This window comes from Saccopteryx leptura, chromosome 1, assembly GCF_036850995.1.
Source record: "Saccopteryx leptura isolate mSacLep1 chromosome 1, mSacLep1_pri_phased_curated, whole genome shotgun sequence".
Lineage (NCBI taxonomy): Eukaryota > Metazoa > Chordata > Mammalia > Chiroptera > Emballonuridae > Saccopteryx > Saccopteryx leptura.
The window spans coordinates 29,749,236-29,773,780 of NC_089503.1; the positions used below are offsets into that span (position 1 = coordinate 29,749,236).

General features: G+C 45.3%; 1 protein-coding gene across 4 annotated transcripts in view; it reads left to right on the forward strand.

Annotated features, from left to right (window-relative positions):
• Nucleotides 1-24,545, forward strand: part of WT1 (WT1 transcription factor) — a 49,752-nt gene that overhangs the window by 2,240 nt on the left and 22,967 nt on the right. For 2 of the 4 annotated variants that reach the window (XM_066360540.1, XM_066360541.1), the window contains exons 2-5: nucleotides 4,474-4,596; nucleotides 5,013-5,115; nucleotides 16,501-16,578; nucleotides 17,639-17,689. In XM_066360540.1, coding sequence (XP_066216637.1) covers nucleotides 4,474-4,596; nucleotides 5,013-5,115; nucleotides 16,501-16,578; nucleotides 17,639-17,689 — 355 coding nt within the window. The remainder of the gene's footprint in view (nucleotides 1-4,473; nucleotides 4,597-5,012; nucleotides 5,116-16,500; nucleotides 16,579-17,638; nucleotides 17,690-24,545) is intronic. The other 2 variants (XM_066360542.1, XM_066360539.1) reach the window with 1 other exon arrangement.

A 24,545-nucleotide genomic window follows, 5' to 3' on the forward strand; every position in this document is an offset into this window, starting at 1 on the left:
TTCTTCCCGCGGTCTGCTCACCTTCTAAACGCCATGTCCAGGTGGTCTGTCTCGGCCCAGCCAGAAGCACCTAGTCCACAAGATGCCCTGGCGAAAGCGAAACCACCTTCCTCTATTCGTCTGGGGACTCGGGGATTCCTATCCCCTGGAGGAATCTTAAACTGACCCCACAGAGTCCCTCCACTTTAGATCTTTCTTAAATAAAATGAGTGTTTTGGATTTAAAAGGGGTTATTGGAACAGTTCAGTACCTCTCTTAGGGCCTCCTCCTCTCTGATAGTGCCCCCGTTAATTTCTCAAGCTGGCGTTACCTTTAGCAAATCTTGGGGTCTCAGTTTTTCCCTTTCTGTAAAGGGGTCCGGGGGTGGACCACCAGGGTATTGGGTCTGACCTTAATGATCTATATGCAGAAGCCCGACTATCCCTCAGCTTGAGGTTCTAAATATAAAAGGTAGAGCAGCCCATTAAACTTGACAGGACTGGTCTGGCCAAGACTGGCAGGCAAGTGTGTGATGTGAGTTTCTGTGGACATGTGTGCTGTGTGGAGAGGCCCAAGAAGCCACTGATTTAAGTTTCCTGACAACAAAATACCATTGGGCCATTACTTTATTTGAGTCTATCTAGGTACTGTGAGGATTTTTGGAACCTGAGCTCTGTCTCTTTGTTTTGGCCCCTGTATTCAGCCTTCTGCAGAGCAAGTATGTTCTCAGAGATCCCATCAACCCAGTATGGAGTGGGGAGGCCAACTGTGGGCTTCTGAGCCAGTGGGCCCTACTCTAGCAGATAGGCGGGCTGTCACAGAGAAAAAGGGTTGGGAGCTGGACACCAGGACTAGAGGTGAAGGAGTTCCCCCCTCCCCACCCTAAGGAAAAGCCCAGTGGAAGCTTGCCCTAAGATCTGGGCCCCAGCTTGTCAGCCCGGTTCTGTCTGTGGGCTTAGGTTTTCTCTTGTAGGGAAACATGTAAATGGGGCACTGGCTCAGTCCTGGGACTCACTGGCAGCTGGAGCTGGGGTGGGATATTTGAAGCTGTTCCAGCTTCAGTCCTGTTGTTGGTCCTGGGTGGGCCCCGAGGCCTGGAGATTCGGGATTTATACTCTTGACTTCTGGAGTTTCTGTGGCTTTTCCAGTAACGTGGAACCTGGTGGGAGGTTGAGGCTGAGGGATGCGAGCACAGGAGCTCCTTCCTCTAAGTGTGGGAATGGCCATCAGCAGGCCCAGACCAAACTGCAGCTGAGAGGATCAAGACCTGGATCTCTGTCCCCAGAGAGGGCAGCCCAACCATGGTCCACAAGAGGGGACAATTGCCTCTCACCTCTTCCCCACCCCAGGCATCAACACTCCCTCCCCATTTCTTAAGCACATTTTTCTTGTTTCTTAAAAACATTTATAGCTGACATCTAAACCTTACTTCTAAACGTCAGCTCAGCAAACATTTCTTGAGCACCTACTGTGTGCTAGGCACTAGGGATTGAATATTAAGAACGTGTGTTTTAACCTTTACCAGAAGCTGGGGGCCTGACGTTGGAGGAGCCTCTTACTTTTTGGATAAGGAGATGTGGGTTCTAAGCGATTAGGTGTGCCAGAGGTCTCTGTCTGTGGCAGAGCTAGGACTGAAACCCAGACCATTATAGGTTATTTTTACCTCTTTTGCCAGGGACCTTGTCCTGCTTATGTGTGCAGAACCCACTGTAGTCAGTGTGTGAGGGTTGGGCGGGTTTGCCATGGCAAACTCAGGGGAAGGCTTGGGTAGTGCCAGATTAAATACAGTGGCATTTAATGGGGAAAGCAGAAAAAAGATTGCTTGTCAGTCAGGCCGATCCTCCAAACCCTGCTGGAGTGCCTTGCCATCACCGGCCACCCTAGAGTCACTGGGGGACCAACTTGGTCCAAGGGCCAGAGGCGCCCTCCTTGGGTCGTATTGGAAAGAGTATTTCGTTGTTGGACAGATCTCCCCGTATCTTGCAGCAGCTGCAGAGTCATCAATATCAGCTTTCAGACCTACTCCTCTCCTGACTGAGCCTGCTGCCCATTGCACGCCTCAGCTCCGGGGCCGGGGGTTCTGGCCCCGCCAAGCTGTTTGTTGGCCGACTCCTCCGCTGCCGCGGGCGGAGGAGGGAGGCGCAGAGCGTGTCTCGCCCCTCCGCGCGGTCAAGGTTGCACTCCCTTCCTCCGCCGAGACTAACCGTGGGAAAGGAGCTACCTTGGATGCTGGAGCCTCTTTCCGCTAAGGCCTGCACGAGTTGTCCAAGGAGCCTTTGAACGCGCTGCGGCTTTGTGCCGGCAGCTGTCCCTCCCCCGCCTCCGCGCGCACCCCCCTCTCCGCGCCGGGCCGGGCGCGAGGCCTCAGGACAACGCGCTCTAATCAGTCCTGAGTCCGATAAGCTTCTAATTAAAAGAGCCCTCGCTTCCCTCGGCCCCATCTTTCACCACTGCCCCTCCCCGGGAAACTAAAGGAGGGGGTTGGAGGCCGGCCCCTGCCTATCTGGGTGCGCGCGATCTACCTAAGGGGGGCCCTGGGAGCCTCGCCGGGCGTGGAGGCGACGCTGCAGCCACAACCCGTGGCCCTTGCCGCTAACCACAGTCGTGGTGCCCGCCTCGGAGGCAGCACGGTGCCCGGGGCCAGTGCTTACTCTACAGCTCAGGCATGGAGAAGGGTTCGTCAGGAGGCAATTTTTTTTTTTTGTCTCTTCTGTTTCTCCTCTTTATTTAAAAAGATTTTTTCTTTCCAAATCAGGCCCTCCCTCTGCAAAATTGGGTGCACGGAGCCAAATTTCGTTTGTAAGCTGACCGGTAGGCCTCTAACAGAGCCTGGCCTCAGCACCCCAAAGGAAGTGTCTGGAAGCCCAAGTGTGCTCACCCACGCGTGACAGCTAACGAACGGGGCAGGGGTTATCTTTGCCCACTTAGCAGGCGAGAAATGGAGAACTCTGGGGTCATGCAAATTATAGAAGCTGGTGGCTTCTCAAGTTGTGGATCTGTGGCACCAATTGGTGCGTGAGACCTGTGCTGTCCTGTACAGTCTGGTAATTAAGACCGGTCCCAATCTTTCCTCCCACTTTGACACACCACATTCCCCAGAGTGGGCCCGTGGAAGTTCGGTTTCCGTTGGGGGGGGGGTGAGGTAATGAGCTCCTTTGTCCAGCCTAAGTGTTCTAGGACACTTGTTGCAGAGGGATCATGCCTCGGACAAGCGTTTGATGGGGACCATTTGACCTACCCCATTGCCAAGCGTCGAATGGGGTTTGGAGACCAATTGCAGTGGCAGGGGTTGGGAGACGCTGGGACCAGACCAGTGATACTACAGGGGACCAGTGCGAGTGTCTGAGCCAATCTTATTCGTCACTTGGCCTGGGCCTCAGACCAGAGACTCCCGAGATAGGAGGGGACCCTACCGTTGGGCTCAGGGCCCCAGGACTTACCCTTTTCTTAGCGGCAGGCTGCTCCCCCCCACCCCACCCCGCCCGAGGCGGCAAGGTTTTCCAGAAGCTGATGGATATATGTTTAAAGCAACTTCATAGTTGCTTTGACAATATCTATGTCTATGATTTTGACAGTAATCATAGAAGGAGGCTACATTTTCAACCGAGACACCACATTATATATTTTTTCACTTGACGGTATTGAGAAAGAACATGGCGGTATCGCCCTGTATTTCTTGGCAGGGAAACTGAGGCAGAGGGCCTGCGCACTGCAGTGAGATTGAGGCACAGTGTCGGGCACACTCTAAAGAAACAGGCCTCCTGGCCTGTGCCACGAGGAAGTTGCTCCCCGCAATGCTGGTCAGAGTCGGACCTGCCAAGTGCGAGGTGGGTCCGTGCAGAGGAGAAGAAGTAGGAGGCAGGGTCAAGGCCCGCAGGCCCTTCTGGAAGGGCCCCTTCTTTTTCCGCTCACTAGCTTTCCCGAGGGCTTTGGGTGTCAGGGTGTCGGGTCACTCAGCCTCAGACAGATAACATTACTCAGTGATTATTCTCCCCATTTAAAGCCCAGGCCGTATAACTGGCTCCGAGTAATTAATGAAAGTTGGTGCGCGGGCCCCTGATTTACGGCACCGAGTCAGCGCGGGGTCAGCAGAGTCGATTCATTTCGCTCGCCCGCGCGGCCTCTGCGCCAGAGGCGCGGTGCCTGGTTCGGGGGAGAGCACGTTTCTCCGCCGAGGAGTTGGGACATCATTCTATAATTCCTTGCGGGAGGTTCGGCCCAGGCGCGGCACACAGTGTGGAGCGCAAGGGCGTAAGTGCATTGGGGAATCACTGGGAAGTCCGGGTTTTACTTGGGGCGGGGCGGGAACGGACCCCGAGGTCACACCTCGAGGCTCGGGCCGCCTTCCCGCGGGAAGTCCTAGAGGTCCGGAGGTCGCTATAACCTTCTCCGGGGATCCGAATGGGGGGCCGGGCGCTCCTCCGCACGGGTTCTGGTTTAGACCCACTGGCCGCGGCTCTGGGTTGACGCTGTCTCTTTCTGCCGCTCCCGCAGGTTACAGCACAGTCACCTTCGACGGCACGCCCAGCTATGGCCACACGCCCTCGCACCACGCGGCGCAGTTCCCCAACCACTCCTTCAAGCACGAGGACCCCATGGGCCAGCAGGGCTCACTGGGTAAGCAGGCGGGAGTGAGCTGGGGCCCTTCCTCCATGCGACCTCTGCTCTCCCCCCACCAAGTGAATTTCCAAACCACAGCAAATAATTAGCTCAGTCTCACTCAATTTAGAAGAAAAGATCGGTTTCTCCCCCTCCGCAGGTATTTTAGGGACAGCTCCACTTAACTAAGTCTAAGAATGTCCCCAGGGTCTTTTCGGTGTACTGGGCAGTTAGTTCTAAGGTTAAGAGTGTGACGTGGGAAACTACTCATTACGGTCTGGACAACCCTCACTGCGGGCCAGGCCTCCAGGTTCCATTGCCCCAGCTTAGCCTCGGGGCCCAGCCCAGGAGGCGCTCTTCCCCGGCCCCTGCCCGTCGCCCTGCGCCCCGAGCCCCTGGGGCGCGCTCAGCCCGCTCTCCCTGGCTTTCTGCAGGCGAGCAGCAGTACTCCGTGCCGCCCCCGGTCTACGGCTGCCACACGCCCACCGACAGCTGCACAGGCAGCCAGGCGCTGCTGCTGAGGACGCCGTACAGCAGGTAGGATGGCGCTCGGCGCCGTGTCTGGGGCCCCGGGAGCCGGAGGCGCGGGGACGCCCAAAGCGGGGCGTGCGGGGTGTGGGAGGCAAAGATGCCCTTAGCTCTCTCGGCTACTTACAACAAATTAAAGCAGGTCGCCAGGCTCTGATTGAAAGTAAATTTCCTCGTTTACATGTTATTTTTAATATAAACGAGCACGGTTAATGTTTGGAACTGAAAAGGAAGGAGAGGCGCTTTGAAAGTTATTTTTTTCAAAGGGCTTTTTGCTGGGAGTACCAAAGATTAAACACGGATCCACTGCCACGCGGGGTTTTTTTTTCATTCTTCAAATCCCTTTTTGTCCACTGGCCACCAGGCCAGCCTTCTCTGGGCTACTTCGAGGGCGCGTACCCTCTGGCGACAGCTCTTCCCCACTCCGGTCCTCCAGGCCCGTGCGCTTTGTGGGCTCATTCTCCGCGCCGGGCTGCGCGCTGGGTCGCGACCCGGGACTGTGGTCGGGTCTCCGCGGTGTCCTGCGCCCGCCCTTCTTCCTGTTCCGAGCAGGCGGAAGACAGTTTCTTTTCCTTCGAGGCTTTTTTTCTTGCTCCTTGTGGTGCCTTCTCCAGGCTCTCGCTCCACTCTCCACCTACTCTCCCCCAAATTTATTCTTCAACTTTAGGTGAACTTGGCCAGCATCCCGCGTCTCCGATAGGGTTGCCTAGTAACTGGTGCACACACCGGCCGGGCCGGCGGGAAGGTTGGGTTGGGGGAGGGAAGTGGCAGCTCGCAGCTTTGGAAGCTCGGGATTGGGTGCGCATTACCTCATATACCGCCCCCCTCACCGCCGTGCGGCTGAGACCCTGATACCGCCTGCCCCCAAACTCATCTCCATCCTCCCACCCCTCCTCCCCGGGACCCGGGGCTGACGTCAAGGGAAGGAGGTAGTGAGGTAATGAAGGAAGGAAAAGCGCCTGCCCTGGGAGATTGGGTGAGGGGGATGGCCGCGCCCGGGGACCTTCGGTCCCACAGGTGGAGGAGGGGAAGGGAGTCTTTGCTCCCGAGCCCGCAGGGCGCATCCTCAAGTCCTGGCGTGCTGATGAAATTGAGCTTGGGCCTGGGCTGATTCTCCTGTCCTGGGCTGAGCCCATTCCACTTCGTACGCCTCAGCTGAGTGGGTTTTGGAAACCTTTGAAACCTTTTCTTTTGATCGGAAAATCTGGTGTATCTAATTGGATCTTGGATTTGAGATCCCCTTTTTCTCCTTTTCCTTCCCTTCCCTTCCCTTTTCCCTTTTCTTTTCCTTTTTTTATCTCTCTCTCTTTTGATAGAGGGGGCAAAGAAATGCAGGCAGGTTGCACAGATAGAGGTAGAAAGGTCACAACTCATCGCCCTCCTTTCTTGCCTTCCTAGCTGGGAACCAGTTCTATCCGTCAGCACCGCAGGCCCGTGTTCTGCCCTCAGCCAGCCATCTCTGCGCCTGGCCTCTGAAGGTCAGGTCGCTGAAATGGAGGCAGGATCCCAGCCATTCTCTGCTGTGATCTTACTCCGTTAGCAAATGGTGTGGAGGGGCCATTCCCCTCTTCCTTGACGAGCAGCTCCTGCCAGTTGTCAGAGCCTCATTGCTATTACCCTAGTAGCCACTGGGGCTACAGCATTGAGGGGCAGTTGTAATGGGGCCTTGGCCTGCTCCTTCCCCCTTGACCCTTGCTTGGTGCCTCACCCCATCTGGAGAGGAAGACCATATGCCTAATGGGTGCTGTTTGGTTGGGCCAGGATACCACCCTGGAGTTGGGGACTGAGAGGCCATTGGAGTCTGGTTCAGTAGTGACATGAAGCTACACATATTTCTTACTCTCCTTTTTCTTACGCATAATCCCACCTTGTGGGACTCCAGGAAGGGGCCCATCAGAGGGACTGAGCCAACCAGAAAAAACAGGGCTAAATCTGTGATTACTATAGAAATAGAAACAACCACTTTAATTGCATTTTGTACATAAAACTTTGACATTTTTAATCCAGTTTTGAATTGGCTACTGCATAAAGCAGTTTTGTTAGGTTTACCTTTTGGAAATACCTGCTTATCCTTTTTTTCTTTCTACATAATTACACTTTCCTTCTCATTTTCATATGAATGTTATTAAAATACCGTTTTCTTTTGTTACAGAAAATTTCCTAAGCAATAACATCTCCTAAAAATAATTTGTGACCACAGTAGGATAAGAGTTTGCTCTGTTGAAATTTGTCCTCTCTGAGTCTTTGAAGCTCCACCCACTCCAAACTCACGGTTTGAATTACTACTTTTCAAAGATCAGGTACTTCAAGCTGAAGTACGTGTTTTCATGTACACTGTTTATTTATTTTTTAAATTTACTGATTTTAGAGGGAGAGAAAGAGAGAGAAACATCAGTTTGCTGTTCCATTTATTTATGCACTCACTGGTTGCATCTTGTATGTGCCCTGACTGGAGTTTGAACCTGCAACTCTGGCATTTTGGGACGACACAGCCTCATGTGCACCATTCAAATAGCTATGTAAACAGGTGTTCCACGGTGTTCTCAGTAACTCATTTCCATCCACCTAATAAAACAACTTTTGAAGCCTGGCAGGATAGCTCAGTTGGTTAGAGTGTTGTCCAGAAACGCCAGTTGTGGTTTGACCTCCAGTCAGGGCATATACAAGAATCAACCAATGAAAGCATAAAAATAACTGGGGCAACAAATGATGATTCTCTCTCTCTCTCTCCCTCTCTCTCTCTCTCAAATCAACAAATAAAAAAAACTAAAAGGTGTTGATCAAGGGAGTCTCCAGGTACTGAAGTAATAAGGCAAATATTCAGATGATAGTTAGGAATCATGAAAAGAAGCCTGGAAGGTTTAACATGGCCTGATTATAGTAAGTGCTTAATAAATGCTGAATAGTTACTGGCGTAGTTTTTATTGGAAAGTTTATTGGCACCGCAACCAAGGCCATATCCTCGCTGGAAGAGTTGGGTTTCTTCTGGCTGTTCTCCTTGACGGAGGTGAAGTCCTCTTGCTTGGGCCGGCACCAACTGGGAGCACTGCATTCCTTTAGAGAGCACTTGTCACAGAAGCACTCGGGTGGGTCCTCATCTGACCCCCCCCCCCTCCCTCCAATTCTCTAGAACAGAAGGCTTGGAGCACTGCGTTCCTTTAGAGAGCACTTGTCACAGAAGCACTCGGGTGGGTGCCTCATCTGACCCCCCCCCCCCTCCAATTCTCTAGAACAGAAGGCTTGGGAAGAGAGCTGTATAGGCATCTTACATGCCATTTAAACAAATTGCTTTTTTAAAAATTGTCAGGTTAACAATGCCTGATGTCTCAAGACAAATTATGGAGAAATTTACATCAATGTTTTATGAATTTAAATGGACAAAATAAATCGGATTAGTTTGGCCTAAGCAAAAAAAGATCAGGCACTACCTCTGTAGTAATGATGTAGGGATATTTTAAAATTGGGTCTGTGCATCGACATTACTGTGGTACGTCATTCTCTTCTTCCCTACTTCTAAAAGTTTGAAAAGCATAGAAAATAAGACTGAGCTTGAATCAGTTAACAACTCTGGGATTTTGGATATTCAGCGCTGCTTTTCTGTGTGAGATTGCGACCTCCTGAGAAAGGCTTGCTTGTGTTTGGTCTGCCGCACCACACTTGCCCCTCTGCGGCAGCCTGCCCAGCTTCTTCCCCTCCCTCCCCGTTTCCCAAAGCTCCGTGTCCCCAATCTTGGACTTAGTCCCCTTTCCCAGCCTGAAGAAAAGGGACTGGTACATATATATGGACATTAAATAAACAGTGCACTATGTGAATTTGCTTTGAGGAAATAGTTAAAATTCTCTTCTTGTTAGAACTGTATTTATTTACCACAAGAGAAATACTGCAAGTTTTCTCCTCTCTCAGGTAACAGATGTGAGGAGTCATAGCTATACACATTTGTGTGCAGGTGTAAACAGTAATGAGGAGAAAATGCCCTCAGTCAACTTATGGAAAGTAACAGGAGATGGTTTCTCCATCCTCCCTGCCCCCTCCACCCCCATCTTGAAGGTGGGGTTTAAAAAACTTTTTTAATGTTTATTTTATTGATTTTAGAGAGAGAGGAAAGGAGGGAGAGAGACAGACAGAGACGACAGGAACATTGATCTGTTCCTGTATGTGCCCTGACCGGGGATCGAACTGACAACCTCTGTGCTTTATTTAGCACGATGCTCTAGCCAACCGAGCTATGTGATCAGGGCAGATGTGGGTAGAGTTTTGTCTAAAGGCCGTTAGGGCTTATGAAACCAGATTTCAGCCCTTAGGGAAGCCAGTGATCATAGCTGGGTGAATGCCTGAGCCCCTGTAACATAGTAACTAGGATTGATTACTGCATGCTGATTCTGTACTGCTGGGCGTGGTCTAAGTGTTTCACTGAGCTCACTCATTTAAGTCTTCTGATTACTTTTGAGGTTGGTACTCTAAACTCCACTCTACTGAGGAGGAGATAGGTTTAGAGACTAGAAGTAACTTGCTCAGGGTCACACACACACACAGCAAGTGAGAATCAGAACCAGAATTTCATCCTCAATATCTCTGACTTCAAAGCCCATCTGTGCTCTGAATCACCAAGGGATAGCCCCTTTAACATTCCCCTTACATAGTCCATGCTTTTGCTAATAAATTATAATAGCAAATGCATATAGACTTATTTCATCCAGACACCAATCTAGGCACTTCACAAATCTTGGCTCATTTAATCACATGGCAACTTTTTGAAGTATCATTTCTGAGGTTCTTACCCCCACTTCACAGAGGAGGAAACGGGGGCCCTGAGAGGTGAATTTGCCCAGTGTGACACAATAAGGGACAGAGCCAGTGTTCAGATTCAGGTAGCAAGGTTCCAGAATCCATGCTCCTACCCACTGCATCCACCCTGCTGCCTCCCCTGGTACATAACTGCCATTCTCTCTCCGAAGCTGGCATCTGCCCTAGGTCTTGCTAGAGAAAGGCCTTTATTTCCCACAGTTGTGAAAGAAACCCATTATCCATTAGCTTTACCCATAGCTTTCAGTAGTAAGCACTAAGTGGATGAGGGGAAGGATTTTCCCCTGGTGAATATTGTTGGAGCCAACTTGAACTTTCTCCCTAAGGCTTAACTTTGCCTTTACCACTGGATGTGAACTATTGGGGAAGTTCAGTTCTAGGCATCTTTAAAGAAGCCCAGGCAGAGGCCTTTCTCCCTGTCCATTGACCCAGGAATAGTGTTGGTTTCCAGGGCCACCAGCTTTCTGCTTGCTCAGAGATAAGATCCCAGGCAATGTTGGACCCGTGCTGTCCAAAGGGAAGACAGCAGTCAGGCCCGCTCCTTAGGTAGAATACAGTGCTTCCTCTGATTTCTACCTAGAACGGGCAACTAGCTGGACCTTCCCTGCTCACTTCCCTTGAGTCCTCTTCCACAAGCCCCCTCTGCCTCCTCTGCGCACCGCGGAGCCCCAGGCCCTGACTGTGCTCCTTGCACAGCTTGATTCTTGCAACTACTAGGAAATGGAGTTCTGTACACTGTGTTTGAAAGATATTTCCATGCACATTAAAAAGAAATAAGACATTATAGGTGTTTCCCTTTCTTTTTCCTTTTATGTGGTTTGCATATCTTTCTTTAGCAACGGTGTTACCAACACAAATGAGCCCGTGTCCTCTTGCCCTTTAGATATTTGGGAAGCAATAATTGCTGACTGAACTCTTTTTAATTGAACGTTGATGCTTCATAATTGGTGAGGTTGAGAATGGACCCTGTTACCAGTAGGTTGTCTTTCAGGGGGAGAAACTGGTTACCATCCACAGAGGTTCTGGGGAATCCAGGTCACCAGGAGGTTCACAGTCCACCCTGTAGGTTAGTTTTTGACTTAGTCATAAATGAGAGGACAGTGTGTGCCCGAGAAAATAAAATCATAACCAGTGTTGCCTGTTTTCACTGGTGTAGCGAAGTACACTTTACATCAGGGGTCCCCAAACTTTTTACACAGGGGGCCAGTTCACTGTCCCTCAGGCCGTTGGAGGGCCGGACTATAAAAAAAAAACTATGAACAAATCCCTGTGCACACTGCACATATCTTATTTTAAAGTAAAAAACAAAACGGGAACAAATACAATATTTAAAATAAAGAACAAATAAATTTAAATCAACAAACTGACCAGTATTTCAATGGGAACTATGCTCCTCTCACTGACCACCAATGAAAGAGGTGCCCCTTCCGGAAGTGCGGTGGGGGGCCGGATAAATGGCCTCAGGGGGCCGCATGTGGCCCACGGGCCCATAGTTTGGGGACCCCTGCTTTACACGGTGTGCAAATTTTACTCAGCACAACACTGGGATGCGTTTCTCAAGTAGGTAGGCACGAAGGCGGAAAGTCTGGAGCGGTTTCCACGGCGGTCGGTCAGCAGTGTTATCAAAGCCAGAGGCTTGCATTGGACTTGTCTCCAGGGAGGGGGAAACATCTTGTTTCAAATATTCCTTCAACTTTTGTGCTGACCAAGTGTTTATTAATAGAAGTTGAATCCCCAGTGGGTTTTTCTTTGGTTAACTGGTGAGCTTGAGAGAAATTACAATACCAAGAGATTGACTGTAAAATAATTATTCACCATGGCCTGCTGGGCAGAAATGTCTCAACAGGCAGCCTCCAAGGCGCCCCAGAGGGGAGAAGGCAGGAAAAGGGCAGCATGGAAGTCTGGCTGCAGTACACGAGCCTTGGCCATCCGGTAGAGGCGGCCCCACAGTGCCTCTCTGTTAGCAAGGGGCAGAGCTGTGACTGCGGACGGTGGAAACGGCATGAATTCTGATCACGGGTGTCAGTTATGTTTGCCTTTTTCTTATTTGGCTTAAAAAAAAAATCATCCCCCCCCGGGGGACAATCTTTTCTTCTACCAAGATGTTACTTAGCAAGGTGTGGGGCTGAGGGGCTGGGTGAAAAGTGTGAACGGATTGAGAAGTAGGAAGGCACAGATCGGTAGCTACAGAATAGTTGCAGGGATGTAAAGTACAACATGGGGACTAGAGTCAGTAATACTGTAATAACTATGTATGGGGCCAGGCGGGTGCTTCAAATATCAGGGGGCCGCTTTGTAAAATCTGTAATTGTCTAACCATTCTGCGGTATACCTGAAACTAATAGAGGATAATATTGAATGTAAACTGTAACTGGAAAAAAAAATGCTACTTTGCCAGCTAGCAACTGTTTGGCAGAGGGAACTCCAGTCTCTGCCGGGTTCAATGGTTCTATTCCAGTGGTGACATGAACTTTTCTGCATTGTTCTGCTGAATATAGTAAACACACTTAAAGATGAAACTGTACTTGAATTACACATGCAATCTGAAGAGTGGAGGAGTTTTGGTCCAGATAATAGCCCAGGGTTTTCTTCTTCCTTTCTTTTTGTGTGGAGGTCGAGAACTCAGTAATACTGCAGTCCAGGCCAAAACAAACTCTATATGATCTACTACTGACTTCCTTTTAAGTTCCCCTCTTTGCTAGGACTGACTTCCTTTTATTTTACTCCAGCTTGCATTAATCCCAGTTATAGAAGTTTCTTTCCTCTTTCTCTTGCCTCCAACTTCAAACATTTCTTACATAGGAAGCAAGTGACTTTTTTTTTTTTTTAAAGACCTACTTAAAAATAATATAAAGGACACCACGACTTTCAGAATATATTTTGGCAGCCTGCAATTTCAGAGTTCACTTCCGAACAGACAGAGTTAGACGGGGAGCTGAGATGCCTACGTGACCACTGTGGTCGTCCTGAGCCAAACCGCTTGCTTATCTGATCTCCTCGGGGAATGAGGTGGTTGACACCTACCGTGGTTATTGAACAATTAGCTGCTTTATTTGTCAGAGGCTATATATTCTTTGACCAGTGCTGCCTCTTTTTGTGGGTTTTCACGATGAAAGCTGGGTGTTAACCGATTGCCCAAAGAGATCAGAGCCCGGGCATGCGTGGGCCCAATATTTTTAGCTCAAGTTCACATTTTGTCCTCTCCCCAGCAGCAGTTATTGTCACTGACTTCCAGTTGAAAGAGTGTGCCAGCCAAGCCTACTGACTGAACTGCTGAGGAGCCCCAGCCAAGAGAAGGCAGGATGTGGTTAAAATTGTGCTCTGATCTTATCGCTGGCCTCAGGAAACCTATCAGTAGCTTGGACATTTTCGGAAAGTGTCTTCTTTCCATCCCACCTTCTCTCCCCTGCAGAAGTTTTACAAACTAGGCCATTAGGACCACTAAAATCACAAAGTGGGATTCCTTCTGGAATCTTGGTATGCTTTCCCGAGTTAGCTCAAGAGGATGTGTTGGGCATCTTGTAACTTTTTGGAGACAAAATAGGTTATGATGCTTCCTTGTGTATGTTCTCTCTCACTTCCAGATTTTTGTCTGTATTATTATTATATTATTGTTACTGTTATTTAAATGGTAGTGAGAAGATGAGGCTCAGAGGCCAAATGATGCTTGAAGCTTTCAAAGGGGCGGGGCAGGGCAGAGTGGGGGTGGAGGCATCAGGAGGTCAGCACTGGGCACCTCCAAACCCAGGTCCTCCTGATCAATGGGGATCATAATTCTACCTGCCTCACAGAGCTGCTGTGAAGAATACTGGAGATGTGTGAGAGTGTTGTGCAAAATTTGACAGATTTGAAAAATTAATATATTTTATCTGTATAGTTCTCAAAGAGCCATTATTAGAGCTTTACGACATCTCTGTAAAGTTAGACTGATTGGCATTAATGTTTCCATTTGACAGATGAGAAAACTGAGGTGCAGCGAGCCGAAATGATTTGCTCAATTTGCTCAAGATCTTAAAATTTATAGAATAGCACTGTCCAGCAGAAACATCGTGCAAGCTATGAACATAATTTGAGATTTGTTACTAGCCACATGAAAAGAGAAACTGAAATTAATGTTTAAACATTCTATTTAACCCAATATAGCCCAAGTCTTATTTCAACATGTGGCACTACTCATATTTCAAGTGCTCAATAGTCACATGTTACTAGTGGCTACCATGTTGGACAAGGCAGTATAGAGTATTTAGTAAGCACCTACTAGGAAGATGCCTATATGTAAAACAGAACCTTATAATTGAGAGAATTTGTTTTGTGGGGGCCAAGAAAGTCTTCTTAAAAAATATTTTCTTTTTGGGGGTATTACTTTAAGAACCTATTGGACTGTTCTTTAAATCTGTGAGAAAATTCCTAAAATATTTAAAGTTAGCTATTTGGGACTCATTAACCCATATGTGTCTGTCACTCATCTTGTTTCTCAGCCCTCTTAAAAATTCAGATTTTCTTAGTTTTCCGCAAGGATGAAATGATTTCCAGAAAGATCTCACATCCTGGTAGAACCTAGGAAAATTGTCAACTGGAGCTGAGTGATTTTAGTTGGAGAACGATTTTTTAAAAATCAGTGACAAAAATATAGAGCTGCCTGGGGAATACAATGCCTGTTGGCTGAGATTAATGACAAGATTAATAAATGGATTGCTTGATGAAAAGGTGCAAGAGAACAAAAACCAGTAGAGATTGTGGGGGAGGCTGCTTATTAATGAACTGTCAACCCAAAGAAAGTTCAAGACACTCGCCTGTATTAAATGCAGCAGGCTGGCACTTCTAATAAAAATTGGGGTCCTTCAGGAATTAATTACACTGGCCTTAACAGCAAGAATTCGTGGAATTGAGAAACGTAGTGGCACAGACCAGCACCGGCCGCTGCTGCAAACCGGGAAGCTGCAGGAGAAACTAATCATTTTTTTTTCATTGATATGTAAGATATTGTAGTAGCATAATAGCCAGCGAGACATGGGGATGAATGATGGGGTCCAGATATACACTGACTAATGAAACTACACATACTTTGAGATTGAAGTCACTTCTCATTTCATAGGTAAAAATTCCCCCTTCTGGAATCTGATTTTCTCCTTATCCTGTGCACCCGCCACTAAGGAGTTCCAAATAATTTCAGAGTGATTATATGAGACGCAGATAGACTCTACCATGATTTATCAAGCGATGCCAAGAGAGAGCACAGTATTCATTTATGCCGAGGTGCTGTATTTTCCCAGTTTGGTTGGCCTGACAAAACCTTCTCTTAATTAAACTTTGGTGTTGCCTCGGCCCGATGGATGAAGCAACCCAAAGGAATGCCATGACAAGATGGAGATTGTCCAGAATTTGCAATCTGATATCGCACATTAGATACTGAAAGCTTCTTACTCTTTTTTTTTTTTTTCTTTCACGTCTGCCATGAAGGTAGAGTGGAAATGTTCTTCTGTAGTGTGTTTAGACCAAGGGTTCCCAAACAAACCATCAATCTCTGGGGTTTCAAATTTCATAATTAACCATTTCAGTTCAGGACTAAATTTATTCCTAAATAGGGCTTGGTAATTTAGGAGATGTCTAGTGATTAGTTTATGTGCTCTTTTTTTTTTTAGGAATAAGATAAATAGAAAATAAATGAATAAATAAAAAATACAACACATGTACTAAAGATGTTTAAAAGAGTTGCACATGCAGAATACTTTGAAGGGATGTTATTTCAGGGAATGGATGTGATTGCTCTTCTGTAATGCACTTAAGGTCATGTTTAAAAACATACAAAATAAAGATGTTTGTAAGAGTTGCATGTACAAAGTGAAAGGGAGAGGACAACTTTTGATTGCTTTACATGATCATGTATTTCTCCTTTCGGGGGGGGGGTGTCTTAAAGTAAATGATCAGCCTTTGTTTTCCCTCATCCAACTTTACAGAACTGGGTTGGGGGCTTTTAGAAAAAAAGTTCCATTTAATTGTGCCAGGATTGTAAAATTTATAGATAATAATTCCTTTAGCTACTACATAGAGTTGATCATCCTCTTTCTTTTGCTTGTCACGTCCTTGAGTATTAGACCATCCATCATCCATCACTCTTTGACATTTCGGGTCCTCATAATCTACATGATACTTATCCCTTTGATTAAAACAACTTAATGGTCTTTTCACGAATAATTAATCTGCTGTCTTTTTACTTTCAGCTCCAGGCTTTTAACTTTAATGTTGAGTTATCCAGCCTGTGTTGCCTTTCAAAGTTGCACTCCCTTTAGCCTCTTCCCTTCAAAGGTTTAATACCTCTTCAGAAACTTCAGTGTTTGCTATACTGAGGTTTTTTTAAAAGGCTTCCAAATTACCCTCACATCCTTTCTGCTGTGTGTGAAGTGAATAGCAGTGCAGCGATCAGTGGGATGAAATGAAAATGATTTCAGAATCGTGTGTTCTGTCTTTCTGGAACACATGGAGGCTTTTGCTGTGCTGGAAAGTTAAAACTCCGTTGCTTGTTGAAGAGACAATTGCACTTTTATTTTTTTTTGTAGTTATGCGTTTCTAACTCTTATGTTTTTCTAACAGTGACAATTTATACCAGATGACCTCTCAGCTGGAATGCATGACCTGGAATCAGATGAATTTAGGAGCCACATTAAAGGGGTAAGGTTGTCTCTATTCCTTTGCCCTTAAACAGTAACGTCCACCTGTTTGAACCATTTAAAAAATGCTTTATAACTTATGAAAAGAGTCCCGTTTTAGAATAAGCAAAGCTCTTTGTAGAATCAGGATGTTTTCTTCCCACCCCACGTTGGTGGTTTGTGTTCAAGTATTAAATTTTCAGTCATAGAAACGGGATATTTTGGTTTGGAACAAGGGAGTTGAGAATATTGGGAAAACTGAAGATGGCCTTTACTTACTGCGTTTTTAAAAATTCTTCAGAGTTGTGTCCATTTAACCTCTTTTAATCTTTATGTTTCACTAGTGATATCACAGATGTTAACTATTACATTCTTTTTATCAAGAAATGCTTGAGTTGACCAAGTTCAGGGTCTAAATTTATATTTGGGAGATGATGATTTTGGACAATCCGGGATCAAATGCTCTCGTACCTGGTCGCACCAACAGGTTTCTTCACACCTGAAATGCACCCACAGTGGGGAGAACCCAGTGTCAAATATAGGTAGGGGCAGTTTTTAGCACCCGAAAATGAACAAAGGAAAGCAGGTAGGACTTGCTTTCAACAACAACAACAACAAAAAAAACCCTTGCTTTTAGTTTTTCTAGTAAGTCTGAGTTGATAGGCAGTCGGGTATGACACTCACGAAGCTCCTGTGATACATCAGATGATCTCTTAGGTCACCTCGTCTGATCCTCCTAACAACATTGTGAAGCCTAGGTACTGTTAGCCTGTTTTCCAAAGTAAATCAAGCTCAGAGAGTTAAGTTCATTCCCGAGGTCACATCACATGAAGTAGTAGAGCTGGACACCAAGCCCAGATCTGATTCTGAAAGCCCAGGCTCTTTCCCGTCTCCCCGTGGGGCTTCTCACTCCACCTTCAGCTCCAGTGGGATTGGGGACTTAGTTCAGCACTCTTGACTAGACAGCTAGCTTCACATCTCTCTGTGTGTAGTGGCTTCTTATGGGATTCTGGGTTCTGGGGGGGCTTTTAGAGCCATGCATGCTCCATTCCCCCCCCCCCCCCACCTCTCTTCTCTTCTAGAGTTGCTGCTGGGAGCTCCAGCTCAGTGAAATGGACAGAAGGGCAGAGCAAGTGAGTGGACCGTGTGATGATGGCCAATGGCGTAGGCCTTGTTGGCGGTGCCTGGGGGCGATGCAGGGTTTAGGACGGACAATGGGTGATCAGGACAGCGAGCGGTGCACTGGGATGGGAAGAGAACCTACCCATCTCTCTCTTTCTGCCTCTTCTTATTTATCGAGGACATGTAATGAATGAAAATGGAGGTGGTGACATTTCTTATCCACATATTCCTGCAAAACAGTTTTTATAATAGAATGATGCTTGGGAATATTTCACAAAACACTAGATTTGAGGCATTACTCATATTCCTGTCAGATCGAGCAAAATTTTCAGTCATACTTCGCTTACATTTTCTCCATTTACCTTTAAATCTCTAAGGGAAAACTTACTTTTTATCCCAAGTCTGTGGCCAGACTTTCTGCAAAGCGTTTTTCACTCCCAAACATCTGTGCCTTCCCCAGTCCTGTAGCTGTACCCGAGGACATTTCTGTAGCAATTTCTTTTGATTTCATGTTCTCTGCTTGAACACAAGAACCATCCTCCCTCTTCTCCTCCTTCTTTCTTTTGCTGGCTCAACCCCGTTTTCTGGATCGTTCTTCAAAAGCCAGTAGAGTTGTTTGTCATCTTTTAAGACTTACTGTTAGATCCTCCTCTTTCCCTCCACCCCTGATTTTTTTTATCCCAATCTCCACAGGTCTCTCTCTAGACCTCAAAATAAGAAACTTTCTGTTGATTTGATTTTTTTCTCTTCTCACTTCTATTTGAGGGGCTGCTGATAATTTTAGCACTCCATCTTTCCACCTACTCTCAACCTGTCCTATATTTCTTGGCTTCTTGGTCCCACCCTTCCTTTCTGGGCTTCTTCCTCTCTTATTCTCTTCGCACCTTCGAATTCAGTAGCTCCCCCTAACCTAAATGCCAGGAATGGAAAACACGTGATTGTGAAGCGTGAATGTTACAGTCTTTAAAAATTTCTTCTGAGTAGAATACAGGGTTTGTTTTTTGCTTGATTACAAAAATGACAGATAAGGAATCTTGGCATCTGTTTGAATCTGGGTCTTTCCATGTTGAGGTAATTTTGATATCTTTTAAGGTTGTTAGACATGTGATATGAGTCACTTGCTAGCAAGTCAGAAGCTACATTGTCAGGATGAAGCACAAAGTGTGAACAATTTTTTTCCCCAAGGCTGTATAAGAGAGAAAAAAAAAAAACTGGAAGTTTTTTTCATTGGTCTGGTGTTTACTTTCTTTTTTTTTGGTGCTTACATTTTGCAAAAAGATTTCTGAAATCCAAATGTATTTCTAGAATACTAATTTCTTTCAGAGAGCTGTTATAAAAAAATCAAATGGCCCTAATAGGTTGTCTGACAGAAGAGCAACTCTTGGGAGAGCAGAAAAGGTGTCTAATGTACTAACATCTCTCACACTGGATTTGTCCTTTCAGAATGTAAGTCAGGTCATGTCTGCTTCCATTTGTGAAGTGGACGTTTATCTAAGGATGGATGTTAACATTATTGGGCCCTGTGTGAGTGGCTCTACATATGTTTCCTCTTTTGATCTTCTGACAATTTTAGGTTTATGGTCACGTCCGTCTTTCAGCTGAGGAGCCTGGATAGATTAAGCCACCTAACCAAGTTCAGGGAAGGAGTCAGTGGCAGAGCCATGTTGGAACTAATTTCTGTCTGACTAGATCTGGGCCCTAGATTGGCCTATCTTAAGCTTTTTAGATGTGACCACAGTAGAAATACTTTTTACCCTGAGCTCCGGTGTACCCATACAACCCAGACTTTCACAAAAGAGCACTTACCCTTACTCCATGCTCTGCTTGCCAGTATTTCCATATCGTTTTTTAAAACGGTGGTGGTGCTGTGTAGATCGACTTCACAAAGCACGCATGAGTCATGACCCACAGGTTGCCCTTCTTTTAGCTCTTGCAGAGAACCACTCCTTAGCTCTCCCTCCAAGCCCATGAACAGCTGAGGGCTGGATTCAACTGACTCTGTTACTCCAGTAGCGAGTTTGGCTTTTCCCCAAAGTGGACATCATCTGGGTAGGTGTCATTATTCTCTGTGATACCGAATTTACTTTCTTTTGCCATGGTATGGAAATACTGTTAATATTGAAAATAGATTTGAGAAGAGATGTTTCATAAGAAAAAGAGAAATTACTGTTTTGGTTTTTTTTTGCTTTAATCCGTAACTAGTGTCATGACACTATTTGAAATTAGTGGTAAGAAAAATCATGGTGACAAGGTAGATATATAACAGGAAAACTGGAGGTTTGACTCATGTTTTGGAGAAGAAAGATAAAATTCCCATGTCGCTCATAAAAATGAGGCATAATCAATTTTTTATTAAAAGATCATGTACTTCAGACTAACCCCCACTAAATATCTGTTCATGTCTTCTTTCCTTGAAAATGTTACTTTTGTAAAAAAAAAAAAAAAAAAAAAGAATAGGCTTGTTTCCTCCTGTCCTAAGAAGACCACAGAGACAGCGTTCATTAGAAGTCAGGGAGCGGTGAGAGTCTAATGGGCGGGGTCGAGAGTTTAGGGAGAGTGTGGGGAAGACGGGATGAAAACATGATATAACGGGGAGGAGAGGATACTCTTGCCACTGATTTACTCTCGTCTCCTTCTCCCTTTACTCATTTCCTCATCTCTGTGTGCCTATTGAGACCAGAATTGTTTTTATGACCTCGAATGGGAGAATATTGCATTTCAATTTTAAGTCAAAGGGAAGACAGTTTATGGAACCACTCTTACCTCTGACCCTTTACCTCACCCACAAACAAGTGAAATTAGATTTTTAAAGTGGGTCACTGAAAGAAAAAATTGCCGGGGACCCTTTCTAAGTATTTGTCCACCTTTACGAATCATTCTGTTTACGGTGCCTTGCGTTGTCTGCTTTTTATTTCTTGGGGGGGGGGGGGTAGGGAGGAAACATTTTCTATGTTCCTAATGGCTGCTGATTTTTTTTAAGGCTGCTCACCAGCCTTGGCTACTCTGTTAGCCTCTGTTTTGTCTCTCCTGAAGAAAATATCCTGCAAAATGGAGAAACACATCAACCTTGACCGTGGTCCAAGTTATTAAAACAAGGAAGAAGTTATTCTCTGGGGATGTGGGTAGGGGAGTGGGAAATCGAACACAATAGAAATGTTAAAGGAGTGCTGAGCAAAATGAATGTCCCTCTGCTGGTCCAAGAAGTTCACAGGCTGCTGGGAACACACAGTATTTGACCTGTGGATGCCTGAAAGGAAAAACGAAAGACTCGTGACGAGTGATGTATGGTGCAAACAAAGCTGCGCGGTTCGGTAGGGCCAAGGCTGTCGAATCTGGAGAAAATCCCCGCTAGACATGGCCTCATCCCTGAGCGCCGGTGCCAAAACAGATAGCTGTCTTCTCTGGCGGGGAGCTCCAATACACAGCCCAGCACCTTCCCTCTCGGGCTCATGAACATAAGGTACTCGTCCGAGAGATTTACTTCTTGAAAATACATCGTCTGCTTTTAAGTGACTCCTGGAGCTTGAGATGCGAAAGCAAAGGTGGAGAGAAGTGGCTCTGTGAACATCAGCATTCCTGAGCATGCCCCCCATTTCCGCCCCCAGCACAACGTTAAGTTCTCCTTCTAAATAAATGCTTACCTTGATGCCTTGGAAGGAGCAGTTCTTCGCCTTGGATTGGCCTTGGCTAGGGGCTGTTAGCCACAGTGTAGAACAGAGCACTGGACTCCTGGGCTTGCGGAGCGGAGGTGGGGGTTCTGAGTTGAAGCCAGGCCCCTGTTCCTCTCAGAGTGGGCTAAAGCATTTGTTACCTTGTCTGCGCTTCTCACTGCCCCTCACTGCCCCGCTGCCCGTCGTCCTCCTCCCTGATTGTTCACCTTCCCCACCTGTTTCTCCTTAGGCACATATTCTATTGATGTATCACATTTAACTTTTAAATTACCTATGTGATATGTATACATCATGGAGCAGTTAAAAAATACAAATATGTAGCAGTGAAACTACTATTATGTTGCATCTGCCTTGAGACCTTTTTCTCTGTATACATATATGTTTTGTAACATTTTCTGTGTTTATGACAAGTGGTTGGCTTCCACTTAGATGGAATTCAGCAAACGTGTAGCTATTGGTTATTCCAATGTTCTGCCTCAACCTTCATGACAGCATTGCCTTTTTGAAAATATTGTCACCCTCTTAAAAATACTTTACATAAAAAATATATGGGGCTTTATAGACTTACTGTCACCACACTATGCTTTTAACTGTTTTATTTAAAAGCAAGGAATTATTTTGTTCTTGTCAAAGCGAGGAAGAGTGACAGGTTTGCTCAGATCAGGAGAAGAAAGGGGCTAGGCAGGAAAGATAGAAAGGGAGGGTGGGGGTGGAGGGCCAACCTGGAAGTGAGGCGCATGGTGGACTCAAGGTCGGGAGGGGAGGTGGGGTGAGTTAGGACTCCAGTCTCCTGATAAAGGGGTGCGTGTGTGTGCGCGTGTGTGCGCGTGTGCATGTGCGTGTGTGTGTGTGTGTGTATGTGTGTGTGTGTGTGTGTGTAGGGGAATAGCATGTAGCTCATGAGTGGAGGACATCTTGCATGAACCAAAGGAGTGTTTGGACCTTTTGTGTGTGTGACCCCATTTTAGTTCCTTGTGAGACCTTCTACTCAGCATTTATCTTCCTCTCTGTCATCTACCCAAGAAAAAAAAGAATGATCATCTAGCTAGAAAAACATTGATATAGAAGCTATATTAATTAAAAGTCATCCAAATAAATGTTTCTCTGAAATAAGGGTTACTATATATTTTAGTGTTTTTTTCCCTACTAAAAGCAAATAAGGTAATTTATTCTGGCTTTATTTATTAATAATACTTCATTTTAAAGACAAAGCTGCTGATATAGTATTCTTAAGGCTAAGATGGTGACTTCATAAAAAAATGAAAACTTTTTCCCTTTGATTATAAAAGTAACACAGACTTATTTATTTATTTATTTTTAAATTCAGACAGTATCAAAACATTATAAAGGAAAAAAGAAAAGTTATCTGTTATCTCTCTACCCAGAAATAATTTTTAGAAACATATTAGGGTATGTCTTTATCTGCAGAGAAAAAAATCTGGAAACATTTACCAATCTAGTAACTGGAGTTGCCTCAGGAAAGTTTAGAGAAAAAAAGCCTGACAGAGATGGACAAAGAGATCTTAGCAGCAGATAAACTGGACCGTACTTTCATGCAGTGTAGCTGCAAAAGGGAGCAAATAAATGGGGTTCTAGCTTAATGGGGACAGAGCATCGGGAGAAGGTGGTTTGCTTTATTATATTTAGAAGGAAGTACCCTTGTGTTTGTTTTCTCATGAGAATGATCAAGAAGAGGCAAAATAAAATAAAGTAAAAAACCTCCAACTGATGATGGGAGGGGATAGAATTGCTGGAACAATGTCCTTGAGAGAGAAGAGGCTCTGTGAGCAAGTGTGAGGTAGTTAGCTAGGAATTGGGATAGTTTATCTAGTAACAGTATTGATTTACAAGGGTTTTTTTTTTTAATTTAAAAAGATATTAACCCTTTTCTAGTCATATTTACTGCAAATCTTTCCTCTGGTTTGTGTTTTAACTGTTAATAGTTTTTCCTGTCAGGAATTTTTAGCTATGTATAAATATTATTAGTTCATGTGTTTTTTTGTTACATATATTTTCACCTTTATTGAGATACAGTTGATATATAATGTTATATAAGTTTAAAATGTACACATATTGTATATTGCAAAGTGATGGATCACAGTAGTGGTTTGCAAAATGATTATCACAATAGTAGTTAGGTAATATCTCTGTCACTTCATCTAATGTATAGAATGGTAACTGTAGTCAATAATAAATACTGTATTATATACTTGAAAGTTGCTAAGAGAGTATATCTTAAATGTTCTCACCACACACACATACATACACACACAGTAATTCTATTATGTATTTTCTATGAGTGCTTTTGAATAATAATGGCTGAGTAGAGTTTCTATTTTATAGTTTCAAATTTTTGGCTTTTATATCATACTTAAGAAGATATTTCCATCCCAGGATTTTTCTGAAAAGTTTATTTATTTATTGGTATATTTTTTTGATTTGCTTTTAATATTTGGCAGTTGTATTTCACCTTGATTTGTTTCTCACTGATTAACTAGTATGCTCAAACTATTTTGAATAATCCATCTTTTTCTCATTGTTTTCTATCAATTCTTGGATCATATAAAATTCCTTGGATCCATTTCTAGACTCTTTTCTCTTCTTTTAATCAGTCTGGCTCTTGTTGCCAAGTATCAGACTGGTTTGTTTGTTTGTTTGTTTGTTTTTTTGCTATAATTTTATAGTTTGTTTAAATATCTGATAGTTCCTTACCATTGTACTTTTATTTATTTATTTATTAATAGTTTAATTTTTTTTTATAGGGACAGAGAGAGAGTCAGATAGAGGGATAGATAGGGACAGACAGACAGGAACGGAGAGAGATGAGAAGCATCAATCATCAGTTTTTCGTTGCGACACCATAGTTGTTCATTGATTGCTTTCTCATATGTGCCATGACCGCGGGCCTTCAGCAGACTGAGTAACCCCCCGCTCGAGCCAGTGACCTTGGGTCCATGGTAGTGAGCTTTTTGCTCAAACCAGATGAACCCGTGCTCAAGCTGACAACCCCAGGGTCTCAAACCTGGGTCCTTCTGTATCCCAGTCCGATGCTCTATCCACTGCACCACCGCCTGGTCAGGCACCATTGTACTTTTTAAAAAAACTATTTATAGCTATTACCTCTTGTTTATTCTGAGATGAACTTTAGATTCATTTGGTTAATTTCAAAGAAAGTGTTTATCAGTATTGGTTCTTT